The sequence below is a fragment of the Drosophila ananassae genome, chromosome 2L (genome assembly GCF_017639315.1).
Source record: "Drosophila ananassae strain 14024-0371.13 chromosome 2L, ASM1763931v2, whole genome shotgun sequence".
Lineage (NCBI taxonomy): Eukaryota > Metazoa > Arthropoda > Insecta > Diptera > Drosophilidae > Drosophila > Drosophila ananassae.
The window spans coordinates 25,308,954-25,334,474 of NC_057927.1; the positions used below are offsets into that span (position 1 = coordinate 25,308,954).

General features: G+C 42.7%; 1 protein-coding gene across 3 annotated transcripts in view; it reads right to left on the reverse strand.

Annotated features, from left to right (window-relative positions):
- The window catches only part of LOC6505984 (tyrosine-protein phosphatase 99A), a 102,070-nt gene that overhangs the window by 52,097 nt on the left and 24,452 nt on the right, over positions 1–25,521 (reverse strand). For all 3 annotated transcript variants that reach the window (XM_014905382.3, XM_044714321.1, XM_032449442.2), the window contains exons 3-7: positions 14,292–14,461; positions 12,021–12,147; positions 11,584–11,707; positions 6,960–7,141; positions 4,560–4,747 (exon numbers count right to left, since the gene is read on the reverse strand). In XM_014905382.3, coding sequence (XP_014760868.1) covers positions 4,560–4,747; positions 6,960–7,141; positions 11,584–11,707; positions 12,021–12,147; positions 14,292–14,461 — 791 coding nt within the window. The remainder of the gene's footprint in view (positions 1–4,559; positions 4,748–6,959; positions 7,142–11,583; positions 11,708–12,020; positions 12,148–14,291; positions 14,462–25,521) is intronic.

Here is a 25,521-nt window from a genome sequence, read left to right on the forward strand (position 1 = left end):
ACGGAAATTTGAAAGAATTATTTAAATTGCTGCTTTTATATGGAAAACATCAAAGTGTAGACATGGAGAATAGAAAATTTTAATAATATAAAATATAACAAGAAAGGAAAGCTAACTTCGAGCGGAGCCGAAGTTTATATACCCTTGCAGTTCACTCGCAGTCCGCTAGGTGGCGCCACGCATCTTATATTATTAGATATGTAGCGGATCGTATATAGTTGGCCGATCCTTATGAAATTTGGCATATCGAATTATTTTGCCAAAAGAGTAATCTGTACCAAATCCCATCTTTCTAACTTAAAAAACACCAAAGTTATGCCAATTTCGATAGTTCTATGACAGCTATAGGATATAGTCGGCCGATCCTTATGAAATTTTGCACACAAGATATTTTGGTCAAATATAACATGTGTGGAAAGTCCCAACCCTCTAATTTAAAAAACACCAAAGTTATGGCATTTCCGATCAATCAGTTATATGGCAGCTATAGGATATAGTCGACCGATCCCGGCCGTTCCGACTTATATACTGCCTGCAAAGGAAAGAAGGGTGTGTGCAAAGTTTCAACTCGATAGCTTTAAAACTGAGAGACTAGTTTGCGTAGAAACGGACAGACGGACAGACGGACAGACGGACATGCTCATATCGACTCAGGAGGTGATCCTGATCAAGAATATATATACTTTATAGGGTCGGAGATGTCTCCTTCACTGCGTTGCACACTTTTGACCAAAATTATAATACCCTCTGCAAGGGTATAAAAATCAAAATTTGTGTGAGACAGATACGATGGTGACATGGTTTTCTTAAGAACTTTAATCTTTTCATAAAACACAAACCCATTGAATTGTGATTTTGTTATTAAGAATGTTTTGGTTTCTTGCTGTGCACACCAAAGTCTTTTCATTTGTTGGCCGTTAAAGGCGCATAACAAAATAAAGTGGAGCACTTGCAGCAAGTGCTCCTCTCCAGCATCAGAAGCAGCAGCAGCCCCGCCACCACCACCACTACCATCAGTGCCTACTCAAGCCATACACCAGCTCCTGCCCCCGCCCCTTTGGTATTGTGCATGCTTGGAGCGGAAATTGCGCGTTGCATACTTTTGTGCGTTGCCGTTGGCAAATATGAAAATTGCAGCACTTAAAATTGATTTGCAGTGCTGCGATGTCGGTGCAAAAGGAAATTGAGTTGCTTGGGCGAGCAGTAGTCCTTGCCTTAATTGCCGTTCCACACTGGCACACCCCACCGCACCGTACACAAACACACATACACACATGCTGCCGTATATCCTGGATTTGGCCATAAGCGTATCTGCTTCGCTTTGGCTTTGTCCGTGAATTTCGCGAGCAGAGTGCGGCTGATTAAAGTTTAACCAAAGGTCAAAAGCAGTGCCAAGCCATAAAACAAGCCGCAGACTTAGAGTGGTTTTCTCGCACATACACACACTGGCACTCACACACTCAACGGTCAGTGAAAATTATGTAGAATACATTAGGATGCTCCCGCACTTGGTTTTCGCCCGGGTATGCGAATGTGTTTCTGTTGTGTGTGTCTGCGGTTAAGCCGCAAACCCAACGGGTTTCGGCCGGGCTTCTGTGCGAGTTCTAGGCTCTTCTAAGCAGCGGATTGACTGCCATGCCAACAGCTTAAGTGGCTGCTTTTCAGACGGATTTTCAGATGGCGCCAACTACTATCGCAGCTATTTCTACCAAAAGCGTGATATCCTGCTCGCCCTTTTATGCCCCCTACAGCCCTATTCACTCTAATAAAAGGCAGCCAATAAATTGGATTAAAAAAACAATAAATATTTTAAGAGAAGTTACATATAGACTTTATGGCATTGTATGTCATATATATATAAATACATGTACTGCCCCAAAAGCTGCACTATTTTTGCCACCACGACTGTAAATCTGCTTATAAAAGCTTCATTGGCTGGATTTAGTTGCTTTATATGGTGGACGCTCATATAATTCCATTTTATTTAGTCGCCAGTAAATGAGGCCGAAAATTTACAACTGCTTTTATTTTTATGGACAGCGCTGAAAGTTGGAGCTGCGGCCCAAGGGCAAGGGCAATGGCAGGGCCACGTAATTGATATAATGTAATTGATAAAGTTACCAACTTTCCGCCATATTGCATAACTTCGGAAGTGCGAAGCTGTGAGATAAGCATCTAAATTTCTCTCTGTTCAGCGTTAATTAGTGCCGACACGTTGATGTAGTTGCTGGTAAGCTGAGCTACCAGCGAAAAAAACAAGAAACAAACAAGAATAGCCATACAAACGGATGCAAATTTCATCTGTCAAACAAAATCCAAATGTCTGCGAAAAAAAGGATACCCTGAACTTCCATTTTACATATACTTTCCTCTGTTTTTTTTTTATGTAACTCATCTCAACAATATCACCGTCGGACAGCTTTTTCCCCTTTTTTTCTGCAAGAACTCCCGTTTGGGCAAGAGTCCTTTGAGGTATCGTGTGACTCGACTTTCCGGCTTTTATCTGCGTGAAAGTTGCGAAATTTATGCTTTACGGCGCAGAAATTTTAATTAGAAAATTGGCAAATTTATCCCTGCTGGCGATGTTGGAGGACTCCAGCTCTTTACCCCACTCCCACTTTTTCCCACCTCACACACGTGACAGCTCAATGTGAATCCAGGCTGGCCAACATGCGAGGGCGTAGGGAGGGCGTGGCAGGTCGGCACAAGCCGCAGGCTCCCGAACGCTGATGCTGCGATATGGGAATAACAGAAAACCATGTCCTGGACTCCGCCAAATGACTTGAGTAGAGAAACATACCAGCACTTGGAAAAAAAGTGAAGACTTGTAGTTTTAAAAATATTGTGGTATATCTTGCTTAGATTTTTGACACAATCTTTTAAAAATAAAGCCTTTCCAAATCGATTAGTATCCTTTTAAAAATGTATTAATTTCTTATACTCAAGTCATGGCTTACTGAGGAAAGAGTTTCTTTTCAAGTGCACAGATTTCTACGGAAAAATAGATATAACTAAAGTCGCACGTTTCTGCCTGCAAGGATAATATTTCAACATGCCAGCGACATGCAAAAGAGAGAAAAATAGAGGAGAATCCTGCCCCAGGATATAGAAAGAGAGGCGCAAAGAGAGAGACAGATAGTGACTGGGGGGCCTCGTCGAGATAAGGACAAAATATGCACTCGAGCACAAAAGCGTGCCATGCTTGTGGCAATCAAGCGTCCTCCCATTTTTCAGTCCACATCCATTTTTTTTGGCCACTGCGTCGCGACGAGTGTCGTACGTGAGCATTATCGCTAATAATTTTTGCATATTTTTAGCCACCCACCCCGACGGCAAATGCATCCGACAAAATTCAGCAATGCATTCCCTCTGCTCGGCTTTCGAATTTGGCTTAAACGGCCCCAGAGAACGGCTAGTAGCTTGGCTCGAAGCTAAAGGCTAACTAAGCTTCTCAGGAATTGTTTGGTGTGTTTCAAATTCAGTTTTTAAAAGTAGGTGCTCTCGGGTATCTCTATTATTGTTATGAAATTCTAAGCCCATTAGTGGCTTCTAAATGCTGAACTAATGCCTTTTAAATAATCACTATAGAATCAATATAAAGTAAAGCATTCGATTCCCCAAACACAAAATAGCTCCTTTTGTTGAAAGGTATTCCCAAGTTATTTGTTCGGGCACCGCCCTAAGTTTCTCGCTCTTCAGGTCCTGTTATTTTATTAGCCAACTTGCGTGCCCAGCTACCAAACACCACACCCACTATTTTGGCCTAGACAAAGCTGGCAAACTGGCCCCAGCTGAGAGCTAATCGTTAACAAATTGCCAGTGATATTGTGGCCCCCAAACGAGATATGGTGTGTGCCCCCCGGTAACACCTTGACAGGTGCCCACCGAAAAACACTTGTAACCCTGCTCCGAGAGTGTCTGTGTGCTGGTTTCAGGCGGTTCTTTCTGTGCGTAAGGATTGGGGCTGTCAGGGAGTATAGGTGCATGGGAAACGTTTTACTTTCGGCCAGGTGTAAATTACTTTTTAATACGCCGCTGATGTGACTTTAAGCCAGCAAATGACACGCCAGAAATATTTTTAGACAAACTTAAAGCCCGAATAGCCCAATCGCAATGTGTATGCAATGGTGGCAAAGTCCTCCTGTTTTTGTGGCATAGAAAATGATATGCACGTGGCAGGGCAGACAGACACGAACCGAAACCAATGCGAAATTGAATGACGTTGCAGGGCAGCACATGAAATGTTGCCCTCTATCGCTGCACTGCCAAATAATATTGAAATTTCAATAAAAGAATTTTTAGCCCTTTAACTTTAAGAATAAATTATAGGTGCTTGATGGACGTTTTAAAATATGAGTAAACATTTTACAAAACTCCAAATATTGTGTTGTAAATATTATGATTCGGAAATGATAATTTCTTTTTTTACACAATTTTTTCCACTGCACTTTAACCTCTGTGACGCATTTCCAATATGGCAAAGTGTCAGAAATCATGAAATTCAATTATCGTTGGCCTGTACGACTAAATACGAATACTTTTGGAATATGCAAACTTACCTCAACTGTATTATCCCGAATGTAGATTTCCTTGGTATCATTGGGGTCCCGATCGCGCGGTCGATATGTGATTCGATAGCCCAGGAACTCACCCAGTATGGTGTCCGGAGGCGGGGGCTTCCAGGAGATGTAAACCGAGGTGGAGGATGTGTTGTGGGCCGTTGTCGGAATGGGCTTGCCCGTGGGAGCTGCAAGAGATTAAGTCGAAATGAATGAATGAGATTGGGTTAGGCCCGAAAACTTTGCCAGGGTGGTTGCCAGGGTAAAAGTTCCACTCGGAAAACTCAAAAATTCGAAATTAAAAACGCCGCGCAAAAGTTTCGTTCGTCCTCCGCCCCGAAAAACTCTGACCTGTCATGTAAAGCGGAACGTTGTCTGTGGCATTGTCAAGTTGTCACTGTCACGCAACATAAGTTGCAAGTGCCACGGCCGCTTTTCGGATGGCAACTGGGCTTAGCTTGGTGGATTGAGCCAACGGTGGACTTCTTGCCTATTTGCCCCAGCCATTTCTCCATTTTTGGCCATGTCTGCGAGCATTACTCGCAAGTTAAATTATGCGTGAGTTGCTCAGGTACACTCGAAAAATACAACCGAAAAGTCATTGATTTGGGAAGAACAATGCCTTTGAGTTATAAATTTGACAAAGGAACAATGTCCAAGTGTAGCAGGTAAGCCCGGCTAAGGATGATCTGGCACTTTGCCAACAATCTGAAGGAGGGTGAAAATGCCTTGCATACTTTAATGAATTTATAAATAAATTAAAAGATATTTTGTGTCGTTCGGCTTGACATTGATGCTGCTACCCAAAGTTTGCTTAGAAAATTGAAAAGTTTTTCGCCGCTTAGATTCAAGAACAATATTGTCGGTTCTGCCGTTTGGTTAATTTATGCTTTCCGCCGGCCTAATTTATACAAATTGGCAACTTGGACGGCGACCGCAGTGAATGTATGTACATACGTGGCTCACCAGGAGGGCCGACGAGGCAAAGGACCTTAATGAGCTCAGAGCGAAGGACACAGCACTATTGACTAATTTGTAACCGCATGTGTTGCAGCCTCGCAGGTTCGGCAGCCTCTTCGGGTCGCATTCCATTGTGCGTGCGGCAACATAAATGGAATTTCACACCGCACAAAACCGAAAATGCCTGGTGGCAAAGTCATTTTCAATGTCCGCAAGACAAATGTGTTGCTAATAGCTTGTCGCCGTTGCCGTTGCCGCTGACGCTACTGCTGTTGCTGCTACTTTCACTTTGATTAATGTGTCTCGCGCTCTTAAAGCCTACGGAAAGTTTTGTGACTTTTTGGAGTCCATTTATAGTATGTAGGGGCGGATGGATATGGATATGGGATGTACGCATGTGGGACACGCACGGTCATACGATTAATCATTGTCTCTGGCAGCAGCAGGAACTGAAACAGAAACACAAATAGCAGCAGGTGAAGTGTCGGCCAAACGACATGAACTGTTAAGGTTAAGGTTTCGGAGGCAGAGAAGTGCATTCAGCGGCACACGGTCCGTAATTACATCTGACTTTAACTTTTTTAATGGAAAGTTTCCTCGGCTTTGTCATCGCATGTTGTTGAATGAAAAGTGCCACTAAAATTTAAGTTTTTATTTTTTATGTACAGAGTAAACTCATTCACAACTCGTAAACAATTGTGTTCAGTTGAATGAATTATTAATAATAATTTATTATATAAAAAAATATTACAACTTTTATAACTTGATTGAATAAAAAATAAATTAATGCCACTTTTTTCCGTATCGAATAAATATGTCAAAGTACGTTATTAGCATTTAAATATTATTGGCGTCATTAACTGAAACCTTAAAGGAAATAAAGGCATTTAATAAAACCATTATTATCTTGATATTAATTTGTTTAAAGCATTATAGTATTTACATTTTCCCTAATAACTTGACTGTAGTTGTAGGTTCCTGTCAAGCTGCGGGTGGACAAATTTAATGTCATTGCCACGAGAAGGAAGTTGGATGCAAAAGGAACCTCCCAGGTAGGTGAGCATCATAAAATGACGACACACCTGGCCTAGCAGGGTCCGGGCTTGCCAGGGCCTACCGTCAGCGGAAAAATAATTAAACGTATACAACGTGAGGAGACTCCGGCTTTATGAGGCCGTAATTGCTGGCAGTTGTGGAACGGAGCTGGGGAAACTGGGAGTGACAACTTTTCATTGACGGCATTTAAAAGTCAGGGCAAGTCGTTGGAATTGAAATGAAAAATTAATGCGATTGTAAAAATTGTTATGTCATGCGTCGCGTAACTTGGCTTCCCACTACATATAAACGTAATACGTATGTGGTGCGAGCAGCCTACGCGAATAGTTTATGATCCAGCCTATAATAAAGTGTTTTGTGTGTACAAGTTGGGGGATAACTCACCCTCACGCAGGGTGACAATGTAGTAGGACTCCTTGGAGGGGGGACTGATTCCCAGCTTGTTGACCGCCAACAGGCGAAAGCTGTAGACGGTGAAGGGCGTAAGTCCAGTCACCTGATATGATGTGGCATTCGTCTTGGTGTAGATCCGGGCCAGCTGCTCCCAAATCCCGTCCTCGCCCTCTCTGCAAAACGAAAATCAATCATTTCTTTTAGTATACTTGGAGAAACATTTATCATTAAGTTTTGTTGAAAATAATTAATATGTTTTTAATTGCCAGGTACTTTGGGAAGGAATAAAATGTATCCTCCCTCTTTAAATAGAATTTTTGATACCCCATAAAATCTTAATATTTTCTCATTACTTTTTAGTGTATAATGATGGCTCATTCGGTTGGAAAATTCATTGATTCAATTAATCGAGTCAACGAGACGCGGCCAAACAAAACAGTTTGATTCGACCGAATTATATAAACGAATCATTTCATTATTGTGCATTTATATTGCAATTACCAGTTCAATTGCCGCACACAAGCGCACCCATATTGGACAATATAATACATTCATCTATATGGTAGCAGATATCTATATTTTACGGCTGCAATCTCGCAGAGGAGAGTGCGGGGACGGTCCCCAATATACATAAACCATGGGCATAAAATGCATTATGAAAATTTATATAAAACGGATGCGGATTTGCATGACACTTGTGGGTGGGGAGGTTCTTTTGGGGATCCGGGAATGAAATGTGTTCCGCGCATAGGCACTAAAATATTTATGCGCCTTTCTGACACACACACACTCACCCATCCGCCATTTTACATAGAGTCCACCCACCTTCAGAGAGTAGGAGCGAAAAAAAAGAAATATTTTGAATCCTGCCGATATTGTTGTTGTTGCTCTGCATATAAATTACTCGCAGCCGCTCGCACAATGAACATTTTTCATGGCACATTTCAAAGTGTAGTAAATTTTGGTTTAAACTCACATAATTTTAGCATATTTTTTGGCACATTTCGCTTTCGGGGCTGCATAAATTTTGCGGTACAGTGGTAGAGCCGCCCCGCCCCGACTCTTAAGTTTGATTTTAATGGGGATTACTGATTCGAGTGGAAATGGCGATGAGTGCGCGACTACTGACCCCTTTTACCGCTTTTATGGTGTGATTAAAAATTGTTTAAATACGAGCCGATGAAAAATGTTGAACATTTTATGAATGGCGCCAACCAATAAATGGAAGTACCTCCAGCCCACTCCAAAAAATATAAAGAACGGAAATTGTGTCAAAAAAATGATTAAAATTAATAAATGCGAGCGAACAGCTTCCGTGCTGAGTGGAGCCCATCTGTTTGCCTTGGCAGTGGGCATTTAGTGAATATATGTATGCACATATATGTGTGTGGATCGGGGCATTGGGGACTCGGTTCCAGGATACGCTGCATTCAAAGTGTATGCAATATGCACAACCAGTGAGTAAAAAAATTGTTTGGCGACTTTATGAAGCATGGCAGCAAACGCCCGCCCATCATGTATCGCCAGTATGAAAAACATATGAAAAACGTACTGGTCCTCGATCCCAGGAATTAAAAAAGGAAACACACACACACTGACACACACAAAATGCGCTGATGGGAAAGATTGTGGGCCAGCATGGGCAAAGTAACCACAATGGCAAATAAATTTGCGGCCTTTCCACGGACATGTATTGGATGCTTTTTGCATGTTGGCTTTGTAGTTATGACCAGCGCCGTTTTTTCCCTTGGTAAGCTGCTTTAAAACTGTTTGCTTCCCTGCTTTTTTCCATATTAAATAAATGAATAAGAGTTATTTATGCATCTGTGTATTCGCTTGTGTTTGCTTTGCCAGGGTATCGCATCTATCTGTCCGGAGGCCTAAGGGCCAAAGTTCACACTCGAGTTGTTGAAACAGGAAAATTTACTTGTGGCCCTACTCCTTAAAGATAATGGACAAATAGTCGTAAGCCAGATGGGATGTGAATTCAAGGGCCCACATTTCTTTGTGATGCCCTATTACATTTTTATTTTATTTTTTTTTCAAGAAATAATAAACTAACTTAAAGGAAGACAAACAATAGCGCGTATTTTGATTTATATTTTCAAGTTAATTATGGACTTTTAATGAAAATTGTAAAAAATTTTCAAAAGTAAACAGAAACTTTTATGCAATGAAAATATTTTCATAAGCGCGGGAAATAATTAATTTTATTGCATCGACAAAAAAATAGTGGATCTGAATAACACTAAAAATTCTGAGTGAATTTTTTCAATAGATACCATATTTGAATAATCAGCGGGCAGTACTTAATGCCATGCGGAATATTTTTCGCCCGACCATCATACTTTGGTTACACTTCATCAGCAGGATTGAAATCGAAATGCAGTTCTCGCAGCAGTTGATAAACATGTCAGTTGTGGAGTGGCAAGCCACAAAGTTTGGCCCAGTTTTCGGTTGACCGAAAGTTATGCCAGTGGAATATTCGAAATACAAAACATCGATATGCATACACACACACGCGCATCCTCGAACTGATGACATTATCCTGCCTGCCCTGCGCCTTCGCCTGCAGGGCCTGTGTGTGTGCAACAGTTGAGGGGCAGCAATTTATGGATAGACTTAACGCTTGGCCGGGCAACTCAACCCATTTCAATTGCCAGGGAGCCAGCCCAAATCCAGCGTAAGCATGTCGCCATTGCCGTCGTCATCATCATCATCTTTGACGTCTTTCAATTTCGATGGGAGCTCTATGTGCATATTGGACCACCACCCACTCCCACTCCTGAACCAACCACCTATCCCCCCTTGCATATGCGAAAATAAACCGAATCAAGCGTAAATGTAAATAAGAGGCGTTGCCTCTGCTGCTCCTGCAGGATGTGGGAGGGGTATGTGTGGTGCAGTATTGGGACAGCATCAAGAACTCGACCCTTTCCCTTGTCGGTGGGAATTTACATAAAATGCAGTCTGTAGCTCCACGTCGTTGGATACGGAGATCGCGATGGAGATGGGACAGCTTCATTTTGTGTACGCGCTGCCCAAAAAAGAATGCTACACCGCGTATAAGCCCCAGCACTTGCAAAAAAAAGTGGTTCAAAGGTTTTTGTTTAAAAATCAAGAAGAAAATGAGAAATTTTAAAACGAGAGAAATAAATTCTTTAAAAAATATCATATTTAAATAATGAATTCAAAAAATGTCTTAATGTTAAGATTTGGGAAATTCAGAGAGTTTTCAAAGTCTGGATGCTTTTTTTTTGAGTGCAGGTACACTTGGCAGGCGACGGCGCGTGTTCACATTTCCTTCAGTGTTTGCATGGGTGCAGTTATTTCTTATTTTGCATAAATGCACCGCAGGCTCTGCTTTCCAGTTGGCTGTCATCGATTGTGTCGTGGACCCAGTGTCTTGTCGAGGACACGCCCACTGGCTGCCGCCTCACCGCCCAAAAACCCCTTTCAGAACGGCAGCTCTGATGCTGCCGCTGCAGTTGATGGAAATTTATTGAAAAAGTTTCGCTTTTTGGTATTTTTTTCTTCACATTTTCGCTTGGCCTTTGTAGTGCGTTGGTTGCGGGCGGCGCTGGCTTTTTTATTTCATTCCCCGCATTGAGTTCAAGTTATTCGGAAAATAGCCGCCCATATATGGATGTATACGGTGGGTACAGGCTGTGTGTGTGAGCTTGACTTAACACGGAACCCCGCACACCCACCCACACACTGATGCACAGATGGCTTTATGCGCCCGCCAGTGTTTTCTTTTCTATTTAAATGGAGCACAAGTGAAGTGCGTATCCTCGTAGTCGTCCCCATCGCAGCCATCCTTTTACATATTAATTAAAGGACTACCGGACTCCTGGGCCAGGATATGTGGCCTGGGATTTAACAGTAATTTATATTGCCATAGATAAGCGTTCGAAACTCTTTTGTTAGTTCGTTTATTTATGATATTAATAAAATTGATTTTATAGCATAATTTAATTAAAGGAAATGAAACCGTATTGGTGGTTTTAGCCGACAAGTGGGAAAATCTGTGGACGGAGGGCGGCATACTTACGAAGATGTACAGTGCATGTTAGAGGCGCTAATTCATTAGCGCATCGGGGTCTGTTGCATCCATTGGAAAAGCTTCTTTGCATGTGTCAATCATGCCCCGTGCGTCCATCATCGCCACAGACAGCTCTTAAGCGCCCTTTGCCGATTCCCAACACCCTACTTCGCATAAGCATCCACCCACATCTGCCCACCCATCCATTGGGACTTCATCAGCTTAAAACATTCCGGAAGTCTGGCTAACTAGCTACTTTCTAGCTAGCTAGAATGAAGGATTTCTCTTATTATAACGTTTTTAAATTTTTTTTAGAATTTTTGTATAGTTATTGTAACTATTAGAATTTAAGACAATAATGCATTAATTGGCGTTTATAAAAAAAAGTATGAAAATAATTACAAGTGTTGGACACTTTACACTCTTTTTTTTTATGAAACTAATAAGTTTGACATTTTTTTTTTAAACCTATAAAAATGGTGATTGTTTGGCATCACTTATGTTGTTATTGAAAACTATCTAAGCCCATCTCAACCCACTTGCCACCCAGAATTGCATAGCAACACTTACCGCGTTTCAATAATAAAATGCGTGACGGGCGCATTCCGCGGGTGCTGAGAATGCGCCCAGGATAAGTTCACCGAGCGTGATGTGAAACTTATCAACAATGGTCGCTCCGGCGGATCGGGCACATCTGCGAAAAGAAAAGCAAACGGGAGCATGAGAAAGGGGAAGGATGAAAAGGCCACCAGCTATCAGTGAAATGCAAATGGAAATCATATCAAGGCGAGTGCGAACACGAGGAGAGGCACCAATGGAAACGCAAGTGAGAAATCGAACGAAAATAAAAAGCGAGGCATCAGTTGAGGAAGACATATCCCGAAATTAAATCTTGGGGCCAAGGATGTGGGTCAAGTAAACCGGAAAAATCATTAAAGTAGTTAAGGGTCTCATAACAAAAGTGAATAATACAAAGATAAATAAGAAAAATTACATTTAATACCAACCTTGAACTAGCAAATCGACAATGGCCTCTGGTATATGACGATCGTTCACGAGACATATATACTCCGCCGTATCACTTGCCAAAGAGGGCGAAAATTGCAGTCCAAAGTTATCCGATAAAAGTTGTATCTAAAATGGAATTAAGGAAGTTAATTAGAACTTTTGTTTCAGATCCAAAAATCGAAGTATTCCACAGCCAGACGCTTTGGATAATAGCAACACGAGTTTCCACTTAGGCCATGACAAACTTTTAAATAAAAAGAATTAGTATATAAGGGACAGCTCATCCTTCCTGGAAACCAAAAAAACAAAGTGCACTGCCTGTCATCGACCTCGGCCTAAAACTTTGTCCAGTATCTGAGGCAAATTTGTTTTGGCCACAACTCCACTTCCCCTACTCATAATTAAACTATCTTTCCTACACGTTCTGTTGACTAAGTGCCAGTAAATTCAACTAAGATTGGTTGCTTGTTTTTACGTTCAGATTTGCTGAAAATTTTGAAAGTACTTTCAGGCAGAAAATAAACCCAATACACATACGCACAAATTTATCCACCTTGCCTTGTCGTGTGGTTAGGATTCTCATCACAGATTGCTGGATCCTGTGAATATATTCCGAGTGAATTTATGGCCACAGTCCGTGTTTGTTTCGAATGGGAAATTACATTATTCCTAGTACATAGCAGTCAATCTATCTTCTGGCAGCAGCCAAGGTATCTGGGTTATCTCAACATGCCTGACCCTGTTATTTATTTTTGTATCTTTCACTACATTCGTGCCCCCAAATTATGAGTTTCAATAGAATCAGCTTCAGTTTCTCAATATTGTGCCAGCCGAATGCATTCTGCTCAATATAATGGTCGACAGGCATTATTACACATTGCTCCGAAAATATTTTCGAGAATATTCGCATGTGGAATTTTTAATTTGCAATTCTATGTTCTAGTAAACTCTAATTACATTCACTGCCCTTTTGACTCCTTACATGACCGAATGCCTTGCCCAGCAGACCGAGAAAAGAACGAGGATAAAGGGGAGCATTTTTGGGGGAAAAACACAGAGAACCAGAAAATAACAAAAAAAGAGGAGAACTTGTAGAGGCAAATCCCTCCAAGTCCTTTGGGCAAGTGGATCTCCTTAGTCTGCTTGGATTGTACAAACATGAATCATTTCTAGCCTCGGTCATAAAACAAAAGTTAATAGCTCAACAGGGTTCTGGTCTGGGATGGGTATGGGGATGTGTGTGGGGGTCATGTGTCAGATGTAATAAAATGAAGCAGCTACTGTGCCAAGGTGAAAAACTTTTAATACACATAATAGCCGGGCCAAAGAAGCAGCCGCCGCTCTTGGAGGAAACTTCTTCGGGCCAAGAAATGCGAGCCGGGCTCTGAAGCCGGATTGGGACCAACTTTGGCTGCAGCTCAAGTGTCCCAGTCTGCCATTTAACACATAGCTGGCTAGCTAGAAGCACTCGCTCCGGCTCTAGAATAGTCTTGAAACACTGGAGAAAACTTAATATTTTTTGAGTTAATTAAAATAAATATTCAAGCTTCTGAAAGGATTCTTAAAAGAAGTCCAATAACTAAATATTTAACTTTTTTAAGATTCTTTGTTTCACAAAATAAATTATTTTTATCAGTGATGTGCTCTCAGGATTCTCCATCATCTTGTTCCCAACGAAGGGGCAACTTCATCATTCTGTTTGCGCCGCCTCAATGGCCCCCAGAGTGCGTTTAAGGCCACTGCAATCACTTCCGGCCCGGGTCTGCACTCTATCCTCCCTCCCCTACCATCTGGCAGCCACTTGAACATTTTTTTGCGCCGTGTCGCTTTTGTTTTAGTGCAACTATCAAACATTTAAAATATATTAGCTGTGCCGGCTGCACTCTGCACCCTCTGAACCCTTCCGGCCGCAGCCCTCTCTGGCCCCAACATTGATGGCCACTTAGTTGTCGGGGCTTTCGCTGCACTTTCTTGTAGTCATCGCCATTGTCGGCGGCGGCGGAGGGCAAAGTTCAAACAGCCGCCCGGCAACCGGCTATCAATTATTTTAACAGCTTCGTTTTTGCGCGAAGAATGGGCCATATATATCACAGGCCCTCGGATCGCCCGTCCAAAGGGAGCAGCTCTAAGTGTTGAAATGAATTCTAATATGACGCGAGGGTGCAATTTTTGAGTGAAAATTGCACAGAGCAAAATGATGGGATTTTTACATGGCGATGGCACTCGAGTATCTTTTATTTGATAAGAAATTATGAAATTGATTTACTTACCCTTGGACTGTGCAGTAGGGGTATCCGGTTAGCAAACTGTGCAATGGTCGTTGAGGCTGTTTTCCACACCAGGGTGTCCACCAACGAGTGCTCATTGACCCCCGGGCACGGAATGGTCACGTTCTTGCCCGCCTCAGCATTCACCTTAACGTAGTCCAGATTTGTAACGTCTGTGAGAAATAAATACAGGTAAGGGTAAGTTGGAAATGAAGAGTATGTAAGGCAAGTATGTTATACCAATATATTTTCTTACTGTGCAAGGTTACGGGGCTAAAGGGGTTACGGGAAAAAGAGAAAATCAAGTCGACGGACGGAAAAATGGTGAAAGCTTGCCAGAATTTGGGGCATTCCATTGAGAAAGTTCAGGCTACACGAAGAGGAGCTGCCCGAATCCTCATAAAAGAGGAGCTCAAGTTATTTGGAAAAGAACATTTTTTGGCACACAAAAGCGAAAAGCAGCCGCAAAATGTTTGGGCAAAATATCTGCAAGGCATTTTAATTACATAACATGTTTACGGAGCTGTGCCTGCCCCCTTCCACTGCCAAAGTTCCTCCCCTAATGTCAGTGGCAGTGTTGAAAGCAATTTTATGCACTAAAGTATTTGGTCGATGCAGCTCTCAGTCGGTCACCTCGACCCAGGTGAACCACTCCCACCTGGAAGTCCGGTTAGTTTCATGCATGCAAGAGCAGCAGAAGCAGCAGCAGTAGCAGCAGTAGCAGCTTACCTTCCGATCCCTTTGAGCAATATTTGTTTTGGAAATTGCCAAAAATGCATTGCAATTACGAGAAACCCAGACTCGACTCACACTTCCATGGGGCCTTCAATTAAAATTATAGAAACATCAAATCGATTGCCCTGTGGGCAGTATTCCAAGGATTTAACGTAAGCAGCTTTGGCAGCTGCAGATGCACCACATTGCACTGCATAAATTGCCAAAGCGTCCAAGTGTTGGTAATAAGCATCAGGCATGACATCCACTCCAATTCCAATTCCATCTCCAGCTGCAACTACACCTCCAACTCCACACCCAAGCCCCAAGTCTTCCCAGGCTTCCAGGCAAAAGTGCGGACTTCGATTTTCATTCGGGATCTGACTTTGGGGCCGGCACTTGCCAGCAATTGAGAAATCATGCTGAAAACCCAGCAATGACAACAGCCGCTCTACCAATGCCAAAAACCCACCCATTAGCCATGGATGGCACTGGTGCAATGGCAGTGGCAGTGGCATTGCCAGTTGCAACTCAACTGGTTGCCACAACGACTGCATTTCAAGTGTCCCCATCGAGCAAATGGTTTTTGGGTTTTCGGAGCTCGGTTTTTGGCTTTTTTCGATATTTGGACGCTGGGCAAGGGTGATTATTTCAAAATCAATGAAGCTTTTGTCCACTTAGGACACGGCAACCCGTAAACGACTACAAAACCTATCACTGGTTTATATATAAGTAATCGATTCATTGCCATGTTGCCTATGCTTTGGCCATAATTAAATATCAGATTTGGAGCTTGGAAGTAAAATGGAAGCACTTGCAGTTGATGCTGATTTTCGTGTAATTTATGGGTAACTTGATTATGCACTAAAAACAATAAGATCCTTTTGAGTTCCATTTTCCTCAGTGCTAGTTCAAAAAGGGGTCCTAGAATTTTGCATATCGGCCCGAACGCATACAGATGAGTCCTGGCATTTCGAAACAGAGGGCGAATCGCAGTTTAATTTCCTGATGCAATGGCCCCGAGCTCAGGAAACAATTGCACACAATTTACGATGGGGGGTAGCGCCTTTTTTGACGACTTTTTGAAATCGCAACGGCCAGTAGACGTAGACATTGGCAATTAAGCGGGAAAGCGACAGTCAGACAGGCAGACAGACAGACGGGCGCTGTAAATAAATTATAATTATTTTGTGCCATTCAAATGAGTGCCCAAGGGATTGGTCGCTAGACCACAGGAAAATTAGCCAACGACGAAATCGAAATAAGTAGTCAGACCAGAAGAGGGCGACCACCCCTCGGTTTCCGAATTGGGACGGGATTGAGCTAATAATCAAATTGAATGCAACCCCCGGACAACTCACCCGGCAACAATTAATTTTATTTATGTTGATTCTAATCAACGAAGGGCAGACAGTTGACTTGGACTCTATTGTGCAGGCAGGCTGTCATGGCAAAAGATCCTTTGCTTTTGAAATCCGAGCGGAAAACTCGCCAGAGCGCATGGAAGATGAAAATATTGAATTTATGCTTCACTGCTTGGAGTTTCAACTGAAACACTTTGACCCAACCAATACAGGCTACCATAAAATAAAAAGGCACTGGAATAAAATTGCTGATTAATTGGAATAATAATTCCAAATAAAAGTAAAATCACTTTTAATTAGAAATTGTATGATAGGTTTTGAGTATATTGTAGTTCGTACGGTTTCTAATTTGATATTTTTTTGGTCATAAATTTTATTTTCAGTGCCACTCTACAGCTTTACAAATATTACAGCTTTTAGTTTCGTTTCGTTGTTTGTTCTGGGATCTTGGGAGCTCATCTGACCCGTTGTCATGTCAATTGTCGGAAAAAAATACACTCGGTACAGGACCAAAGCTCTGTTGAGAAACTCAACTACAGAAGTGAAAAGTTGGACATCACAATAACCCATCGCCCCGTATAATATCTGATGCTATTGTTGCTTGGAAACTGTTGAAGGATCATTTGCATGCAGCAACATCGAAACGAAGAACATTTAATGTGCAACTCAGACATTGTCAATAGAAGTGCCATTTGGCAGTCAGTCGCCAGTTAACCCTATCGGCAACAACTTTGCCGCATTTGGCTTTCAATTTCAGCACATTCCGGGTGTCGTCTGTCGCTCCCCTAGCATTCCCTCTACCCCATTTAGATACATTTTGAATGGACTTTGGGTTTGGTGCGTGCAACCAACAAGTTGCAACCTTTTATGGCGTACACTTTGGAGTGCATCAATTTGGAAACCATTTCGATGCAATTTTCCGAGCGGATCGAGGGGAAAATCGCAGCAAACGGTTTAACTGCACGGCAGGCAGCAGCCACTTGAGTTGAAAGTTCAAAGGGAGCATTGAATAAGGATTCGACTCGGCTCACCTCCCATCCCTAGAACAGTCCACTCGCATTAACAACCCTTCGTTCGACGTGGTGCATCAATTTCAGCCAGGATTTAAGCCCGAATTGGATGAGTAATTATCCAATTAAAACTGAAGTTTCGGTCAGCCTGTGGACACTTGCCTCGAGGCTTGGGGCGGTCTTATAACTTGGGGCACGTGGCCAGGACGCCAGTCAGTCAACTGGCAGGATGCATGCACTCGAATTATATTAGTAACATTATTAAAGTTATTTTTTAAGGAACATATGTTATCAATATTTAAATTGTATTCTTAAAACTTCAGACATTTTAATGCTAATGTTAAAAGAGATATCTTATATTTTTTAAATATCTTATATTTTTGCTTGTGTATGGATGAGTATCTGCGTTGGGCTGCCCGTCTATCTGAATTTCTGTATATCTGTCTGTCTGTCTACTGTTTGTATAGACACTTTCTGTCGGCCTGTGATGGCCGCCGACTGCAGGCCACGAAGAATAAATGCGTGTGCAGACATCGATGGGAAGGACATGCGAACATCGTGCTCATGACAACCCACCCGCGCATACACTTACGCATAAGCCCACAATCACTCACACATAGCCCACACGAAGGACACAGACAGGCAGACAATATCCCTTTTTTTATGCCTGAACGCAGCAAATAATGAAATTATGACAACCGACCGGGCAGAGGCAGGGGCATGGCTAAGGGGATGGCTGGAACTGGGAAAAAGATGGGCACTTCTTGGTATGACGAAAACGAGATAAAAGCTGACAAGTGGCGAATATGAAATATGATTGAGCTGGGCGCTCTGCCTGCCACACCCTCGCCCGGAACACTTAACTTCAACTAGGCAACTTGAAGTGTTTCTGCCTTGGGTAAACATATGTATATGCGATCCAGACAGAAGCCCTGGGCCCCCAAGGATCAGTCAATAATGCTGACATCAAATTGAAGCCTGATGGCAACTGTCAGGCAAATGTGTTTCAATTTCGTTAAACTTCGGGCTAAAAGTGGATGAGAGCGGGTTAAGGATGGGTGTATTCGGTTCGATGGATGTAGGCTTGTGGGCGGAAAGTTGAAGGTTAGCAGGGTTGTGGACTGTAGGATGGTAGCAGTGGGGTGAGGCGGCAAACCGACAGTCGGCGGCCAGCGGTAATCCCTTCCGTTTCATTACACAAATGCGGCTTAAAGGGAAAATATATTATAAATACCTACAACAATATGAAAGCCCCATAAAATACGAGCCATATTAAAATGCAAATAAACCCACACATGCACTGAGAGGAATGTAGGTTAGTCCGCAAATATTAACTAAGTGAGTTAGATTAGCAAACAATAAAACTTTACTAAACACAAAATAAACAATCAAAAACCAAAATTTTTATTAAAATAATGCATTTGTTATATTTCTCTGTGTATTATTCCTCAAAGAGGTTGCCTCTGGCAGGTGTGTATGCAAAATCTCATCGCAGTTGCTCTTTGTTAAATTGATATAATTAACCGAGTCCTGCCGAACTGAAACCGGATTGAAAGCCTGAAAATTGATCGTAAAGAATACACTGGCTGGGTGCTGGATGATGGCAGCTTGCCTCATTATGGCTGCATCATTTTCGCTGCAAAACCGGCAAATTGGCGCAAAAGAGTACTTCCCTCCGGCACCCAGCTCCCGGCTCCCTTCGGCAAAATGCCGAAAAATTCAAATGGAAAATTCTGCACATTTTGCGCTGTAAATTGGAATTGCCAGGAGGCGAAGCCAAGAGGACCAACAGAGCCGGAAACCGAGCCGAGGCAGGTGAAAAGTGAAAGGCTGAAATGCTGTTGCCACTTTTAGCCGGCGAATTCGAGCATTTGAGCGCTTTTTTGCTAGTTTAGAAGCGCTTTGAGTGCTCTTTTCACGTGTCCCTGTTTGGGTCCATATCCTTGCTGGATGGCAGCCTGTGTGGGTTGGTTTGTCGCCCTTGTCGTTGCTGGGAGCTTAGTGTAATTAAAGCTAAAAAGCCTGCATAATGAGAAAGTAATTAGCAGTGTTGTTGCCGCTGTCTTCTGTCCCTCTTTGTTGAATGTGATCTATGGGAATTTATAGAATGCCATCGTTGAAAAAAACAGTGGATAAAATAGAATCCCAGCATAATTAATTTTATAAATCGAGCAATTATCTTTGTTTTTGATTTTTCATCGTAAGCCGAATACGATTTGCTTAATAGTAGTTTCTCACTCAACTAGATTATCTACCGAGAACAATAAAAATTTATTCGTGGCCATGGAAATTAATTTAAATCGTTTATTTTATGTTTTATGGGTAAAGCATTGTTTTATGGCTTTCCGGCGGTAAGTTTTTATTGTTTTCTTAGCTCGCCATAACTCTCATGCTGGCAAGGATTTTTCATCCAGACAGAGTTTGAACAGAAACGCATTATCCTTTTGTATTTAACTTTGAGGGGGAATTAGATGGGATTTTAATTTAAAACCGCATATGGCAATGGGATAAAACGAAAAGGAATTATATTGCATGTCCGTTAGCTTACACCCACTAACATTTATTTGCGTTTCCAGCAACACCTGAGCTGTGTAAACTAAATAAAGCCCGCCGACATCACCGAAAACAAAAAGCGTCAGAAAAAGCAGGAAAGCGGGGAACAGGAACAGGAACCAACTCAAACAGCAGAGTAAGTTCTTTTCTCATTAAGTCCTGTGTTTACACATAGACACCCGCCCACTTGCCGTACCACCCCGTCACACACACAAATACAACACCTCTTTTATCCACACTCACACACATAGCCACTTGTCTATACATATTTGCGCAATTTTCACACCAGCGGCGACATCGGCTGCGAACGAGCCTAATGAGTCCAAATCCGTTGCCCGCAACTTTCGGTGCCACGCCCCCTCGAGGGGGTCCTGTGAAATCCATAGGATACGAAACGATAGCTCTGACTGCCTGACTGCCACACCCACTTTTCTGTGCCTTTATCTGCCCTGCCCCTAGTCCGCCAGCCCGTCTCCCTGGCCTGTTGACAAAATAAAGGCCAACAAAATGAGAGGCCCTGGTGTAATTTGTTGAAAAGCTGCGTGGTAAAAAAGAAACATGTTCACACTGGACGACCGGAAAAACAACAAACAACACCAGCACAACAACAAGGGGCTGGAGTACAACATCAGCAAGGACAATGCCAAATAGAAGGCAAGTTTTAATTAATCATGACGGGCTAAACAAAAGTCTACAGCACAGGGGATATAGGTCTTTAATATTCTGAAATGAACTAAAATATTTTCAAAAATTTTATAATAATATTAAATAAAGATAGTTGATGTATAGTCTTAATTATAATTTTTTAACCTTAATCACTATTGACTTTCAAATACTTTCCTCCAGTGTAGATGAAAGGAATCGGCTTCAGTGGCGGTGAACAAAAATGTCAACGGCAAACGTCTAGATAAATATGTCAGTGACAAAGCTGGCAGCCAATTCAAAGCACGGCCCTCCAGCTCCCTCCCCCAGACCAGCAAACCCTTCCCCTTCCACTTAAAAAAGAACCCCACCCCCTACTCAGTGAGTGGCTGACAAATATTTGCCTGAGCGATAATCAAATTTACATTGTGCTCAAGTAGAAAACGAAGAAGGAGCCCTGGGAGTGGGCCACTTGGAGGTCGTCCTTCGAGTGGCTGGAATGGGTGTTACACTGGATGGCTGGATGGCTGGGTGACTGGGTGACTGGCCTGGGCGAGGTGGTTGGTAATTGCGAGTCAAATGACACCAGCGGCCATTGGCAGGAGCTGGATCAGGAGCTGGAGCAGCAACAGCTGGAACAAAGTGCGGGCTGCAGCTGCGACAGGTACAAGCGCATTAAGCCAACGGCGCTGGCGTGCGGCCTCTGCCGGAAAATACAAGGAAAATTACTTAACTCCGGTCGTCATTAAAGAGCTTGGCCCGCTGGCTTTCCACGCTCCGAGAGTTTCCTTCGTAAAACAGTGAAGTGCAGGCACTCAAAGTTCAAGTGTTGCTGTGCCTGCCGCAGGACATTAACAATATTTCCGCGCTTCTGTTCACGTGTGTCTGTGCCCTTGTGCCCGTACTTGACTGTGTGTGTAAAGGACCTTAAAGTTGATGCTAATGGCCGCCCGCATGCACTTGTATTTGCATTCGAGTCATGCGGGTTAACCAGTGGGGACTTCAAAAGGAAATCTCCGTTTTTATTAATCTAATTGGGAGTGAAAGGCTTTTCGAGTGCTTCGAAAGCAGAAACTATGCGGCTGTCTCATATTTATTGCCTTTAGCTTTAGCCAAAGAGCGTTCGTTGAACAAAAGTTTCACATCGAAAGTTTGCTAGATACACGACCGAGCTCTGCCAATTGGCACGCCCACACAAAACGCCCACTGGCAATGGGGCAAACTGAACAACAAATTACACGACACTGGGGAATTTATCCTTGCCGAAATATTTGCGGCAAGGCGTATGCCGCGAACTCAGCTTGTCTAATAAATTAAAGCGGCTAACTGGCAGCCCGTTTCGGCCTTACTATATCTTGTCGATTGGCCCCGGCTCGGCTCATTCTCTTTAACCAACAGCCTGCTGTGCTCCCTGCAGCTCCCTGCACAGCACACACCCAGACAATTTCGCTTAAATTAAACACAAACGACAAGTTGAACTGTAAACAAATGCGACAATTTATCTTACTTTCATTTAATTGTCAGCGGAAAAATGCTTGCCAAAGCAAAACCAAAGACAACAGCCAAACAGCCAAAGTGGAGCAGTCATGATTACATAATGCACAATACGTTCCCGTAAATATATATGTAAACACATACATATTTATTTGAGGGTATGAGAGTGTGTAAGATAATCAACGTGAAATTAGCGCTGACAAATTGCCAAAATGCCAAAAGGAAAATTTTCGCTCAGGATCAACGCAGTAACTCCGCGCTTTAGCCGGCAAAAGCGAAAATTCAAAAATTTCCCTACAGCGCACACACAGCAGAAACAGCCAGCCATCCAGCAGAGAGTGAAAATAATGGAAAACGTATTTATTTTGCCACGAACGAAAACAATGCAAACACAGGCGGGCGGAACGAGTTGTCTGGCCAACAAAAATATTTTCATAGATATTTTTGCGCTATTTAAATGCCGCATATTTTATTCATCTGCCCCGCACTTGCTCTTTGTCAAGAGTGTTTCCAATTGTTGCCAAAATAAATAGCTAAAGTGATGGCTCTACATTTAAGTTTTTATATTGCTTTGGTGACTAATTTGTAAATATTTTTCAAGAATAAATATTTTTTTTAATGTAAATACAAATATTTATACCTTTTGTATTTATTGAAATAAAATTCTTTAAAGGCTACTTTTTCAATGCTCTTGGGAAGAAAAAATCCAAATTGGCATCTCAGCTTTCTATTTCATTTTGGCCTCGTCTCTGGTTTTTTTTTTTGCCAAAAAAAGTATGCTACGCTTTGTGGATGCTACGCAGCGTGCAATATGATAAATAGACTGTGCAGCTGCCGCCACACTGCTGCTGCTGCTGTAGTTTGCTGGTAGTAATGCTGCTAGTGGTGGTGCGGCCTGTTCATCACAAAGTGGGTCAGTTGTTTACTGACACAGTGACTCTCAAGTGCACCACCTCCCATCACTCCCATCACCCCCATACACACACCCTCGCTGCATCGGTATGTGGCATCTGATGTTGCGTTGTGTTTGTTGCACTCGAGCGTCGACAGACGCACTCAACACCCAACGCTGCAACAGTAGCTGCAGCTGCAGCAGCAGCAGCAGCATCAGCTATAGCTGACACAGTTGACGGCTACAGATGTAATGCAGGCGGGCAGCTAACCACTCAGTCAACCTCGGCCACGCCTCTTGCCTCCGCCTCGCAAGTCCCACTTGTTGTAATTTTTATATTTTGTTTCGCCACAGTGTTAAGCAGAAGCATTCCTTTGAGTGTGTGTTTGTGTGCGAGTGACGGAAATGCAAAAGTGTCTCATTGTGTAGATCTAACAATTAAATAAGCACTTCCTTTAATTTATTTGGATTGCTTTACACACAACACTTTTACCATTCAAGACCCCTAGAGGAAAGTGTCTACATCATTGATAAAATCAAATGAAAACCTAAAACTAGTATCTTTTTTCACTCTCACTTTTTTGCCGTGCATCTGCCATTGTAACCGTTTTTACAGGTCAAGTGTGCGGTGCATGCCACCACAATGGACCACTGCAGTCACCCGGCTATGCACCCTTCCATCCATTGTTTTGGCCCCATTCCAAGAGACTGGTGGCACACCTGAGGCCAGGTTGCGAGAGCGTTCTAAGTGAAACAACCAACACAAATATCACGAGCTTGCCACGCAAATAAACAGAGCTTCGTCGTTTTAGGAAAGCAAACAAAGTGAAGCGTTGCGTATACGCAACGTGTGCCGTTGTCTAGCTTGATTTTCAGCCGCCAGTCAACGTTGCTGTAGCTGTTGCTGTTGCCGTTGTCGTTTGGTTTTTGTTTCGGGTGTTCCTGACTCATTTGATTGCAAGTTGGAGGCGTGGCCTATCCGGAGCTCCCTTAAGCTCTCGCTAAAATTTCTAATGCACTTTGCGCGTGTTTATTATTTTAATTACAGAGCATGCTAAACTTAAATGCCTTCAGATGCAAATTGCTCTTGTCTGCCACTCATCCGGAGCTTGTTTGCCTGCGCGTGCTGTGGCAGCTGTAAGAAGGATGAGGTGACATCAGCGGCGTCACCAACATGAACTGCTCTCCCTTACAACATTAACTATTAAGCGCTTGGTTTGCTCATTAAAATGCGCCATGATTATTTGTTTATAAGCTTAGCTGGCAGAGTGCTGAAAACTGCTGGCAGTTTATCATTTTATGGGGAGGGCTCGCGTGTTGGGGATGCATAAAAAAAGCTCCCCACTAATGACACCACTTTCGTATTGATTTCGCGCTTGCCTTTTCCCGCCCCACCGTGATGTGCACTTTTTGTGGCCAGGCTAATGAAGTGGTTTGCCTTGGAACGAAAATCCCCACAAGTGGGTCACAATGACTATTCCTTTTTTTTTGGATTTCGTATTATTTTTTTCCGGTTATTCTATTTCTACACTGTTCTATAAATATGGCGACAGATAGTATTGGATTAATCTAAATATCCATTTGTTTTCATTAGTCTAATTTTTGTGTGGAACTAAGCCGGGCTAATGACACTGAATATGGTCATATGCTGATCGAAGTGGCAGCTGCTGCTGGGGCTCCTTTTCAAATGCATTCGCCTGGATTTGGCCAAATTGGTTTCCGAAATTGCCAGGCCACAGGCAAAGGCCACAAGTTTTCGGGCCAATGATGAAATCGCCTGCAATACGGGATGGCTGGCGTTGAAAATTCCCCTTTTCGGACCACAGAGCACTTAACATTTCTACCAGACAGGTCTTAAATAATTGTGCATGTGCCGACTAATTCGAAGCACTTTGAAGTTGAAAGCAGCCTGTTTGCTGCTCCGAGCCGAGTGAACTGTCAATGGCAACAGCTTAAAGTAGATGGAACTTCATTATCCACTGCACAGAGAATAGTTTTCTGGATAGACTCAAGATGTGTGAACTAATCATTAGAATTGAAACTATTTAATAGCTGCTGTTTCAGGAGCATTTTCCATGTGTAATTTTAAATTAGTAAGCACGAGCCACTCCAGCAACTACTTAACATTTCCGGGTGCATTTTGACCCAGATTGCTTTTTCCGTATGGAGAGAGGGGCCTGCTTGTTTAAATGGAACCCCATTAAGCACATGTTGAACTGCTTAGCAGGCTTATCGGTTCTCATAATAATTGCAGCTGCAAATTGTCTTTATTTATCGTCCTGCATAAGATGCACCCGACCGGCAGTCGACCTCTCGTAGCATCTGCGCCGGTTGTGTTGCTTCTGTGCATCCCTGTCGTTATTTTAATGATGACAATTGTTTGCTTTACCTACACATACGCCCTGGGAGTGGCTGGCAGGATATGCTCCAATGTCCGGAGTGCATGTAAATTTCAATTAGAAGCAAACACGAGCCGGGCTGCTAATAAACTCTCCTCATTACATTTGCTAATAAATTGTCAGTGGCAGCTGCTTTAATTCGGCCATGAACGCCGGTCACTGGAC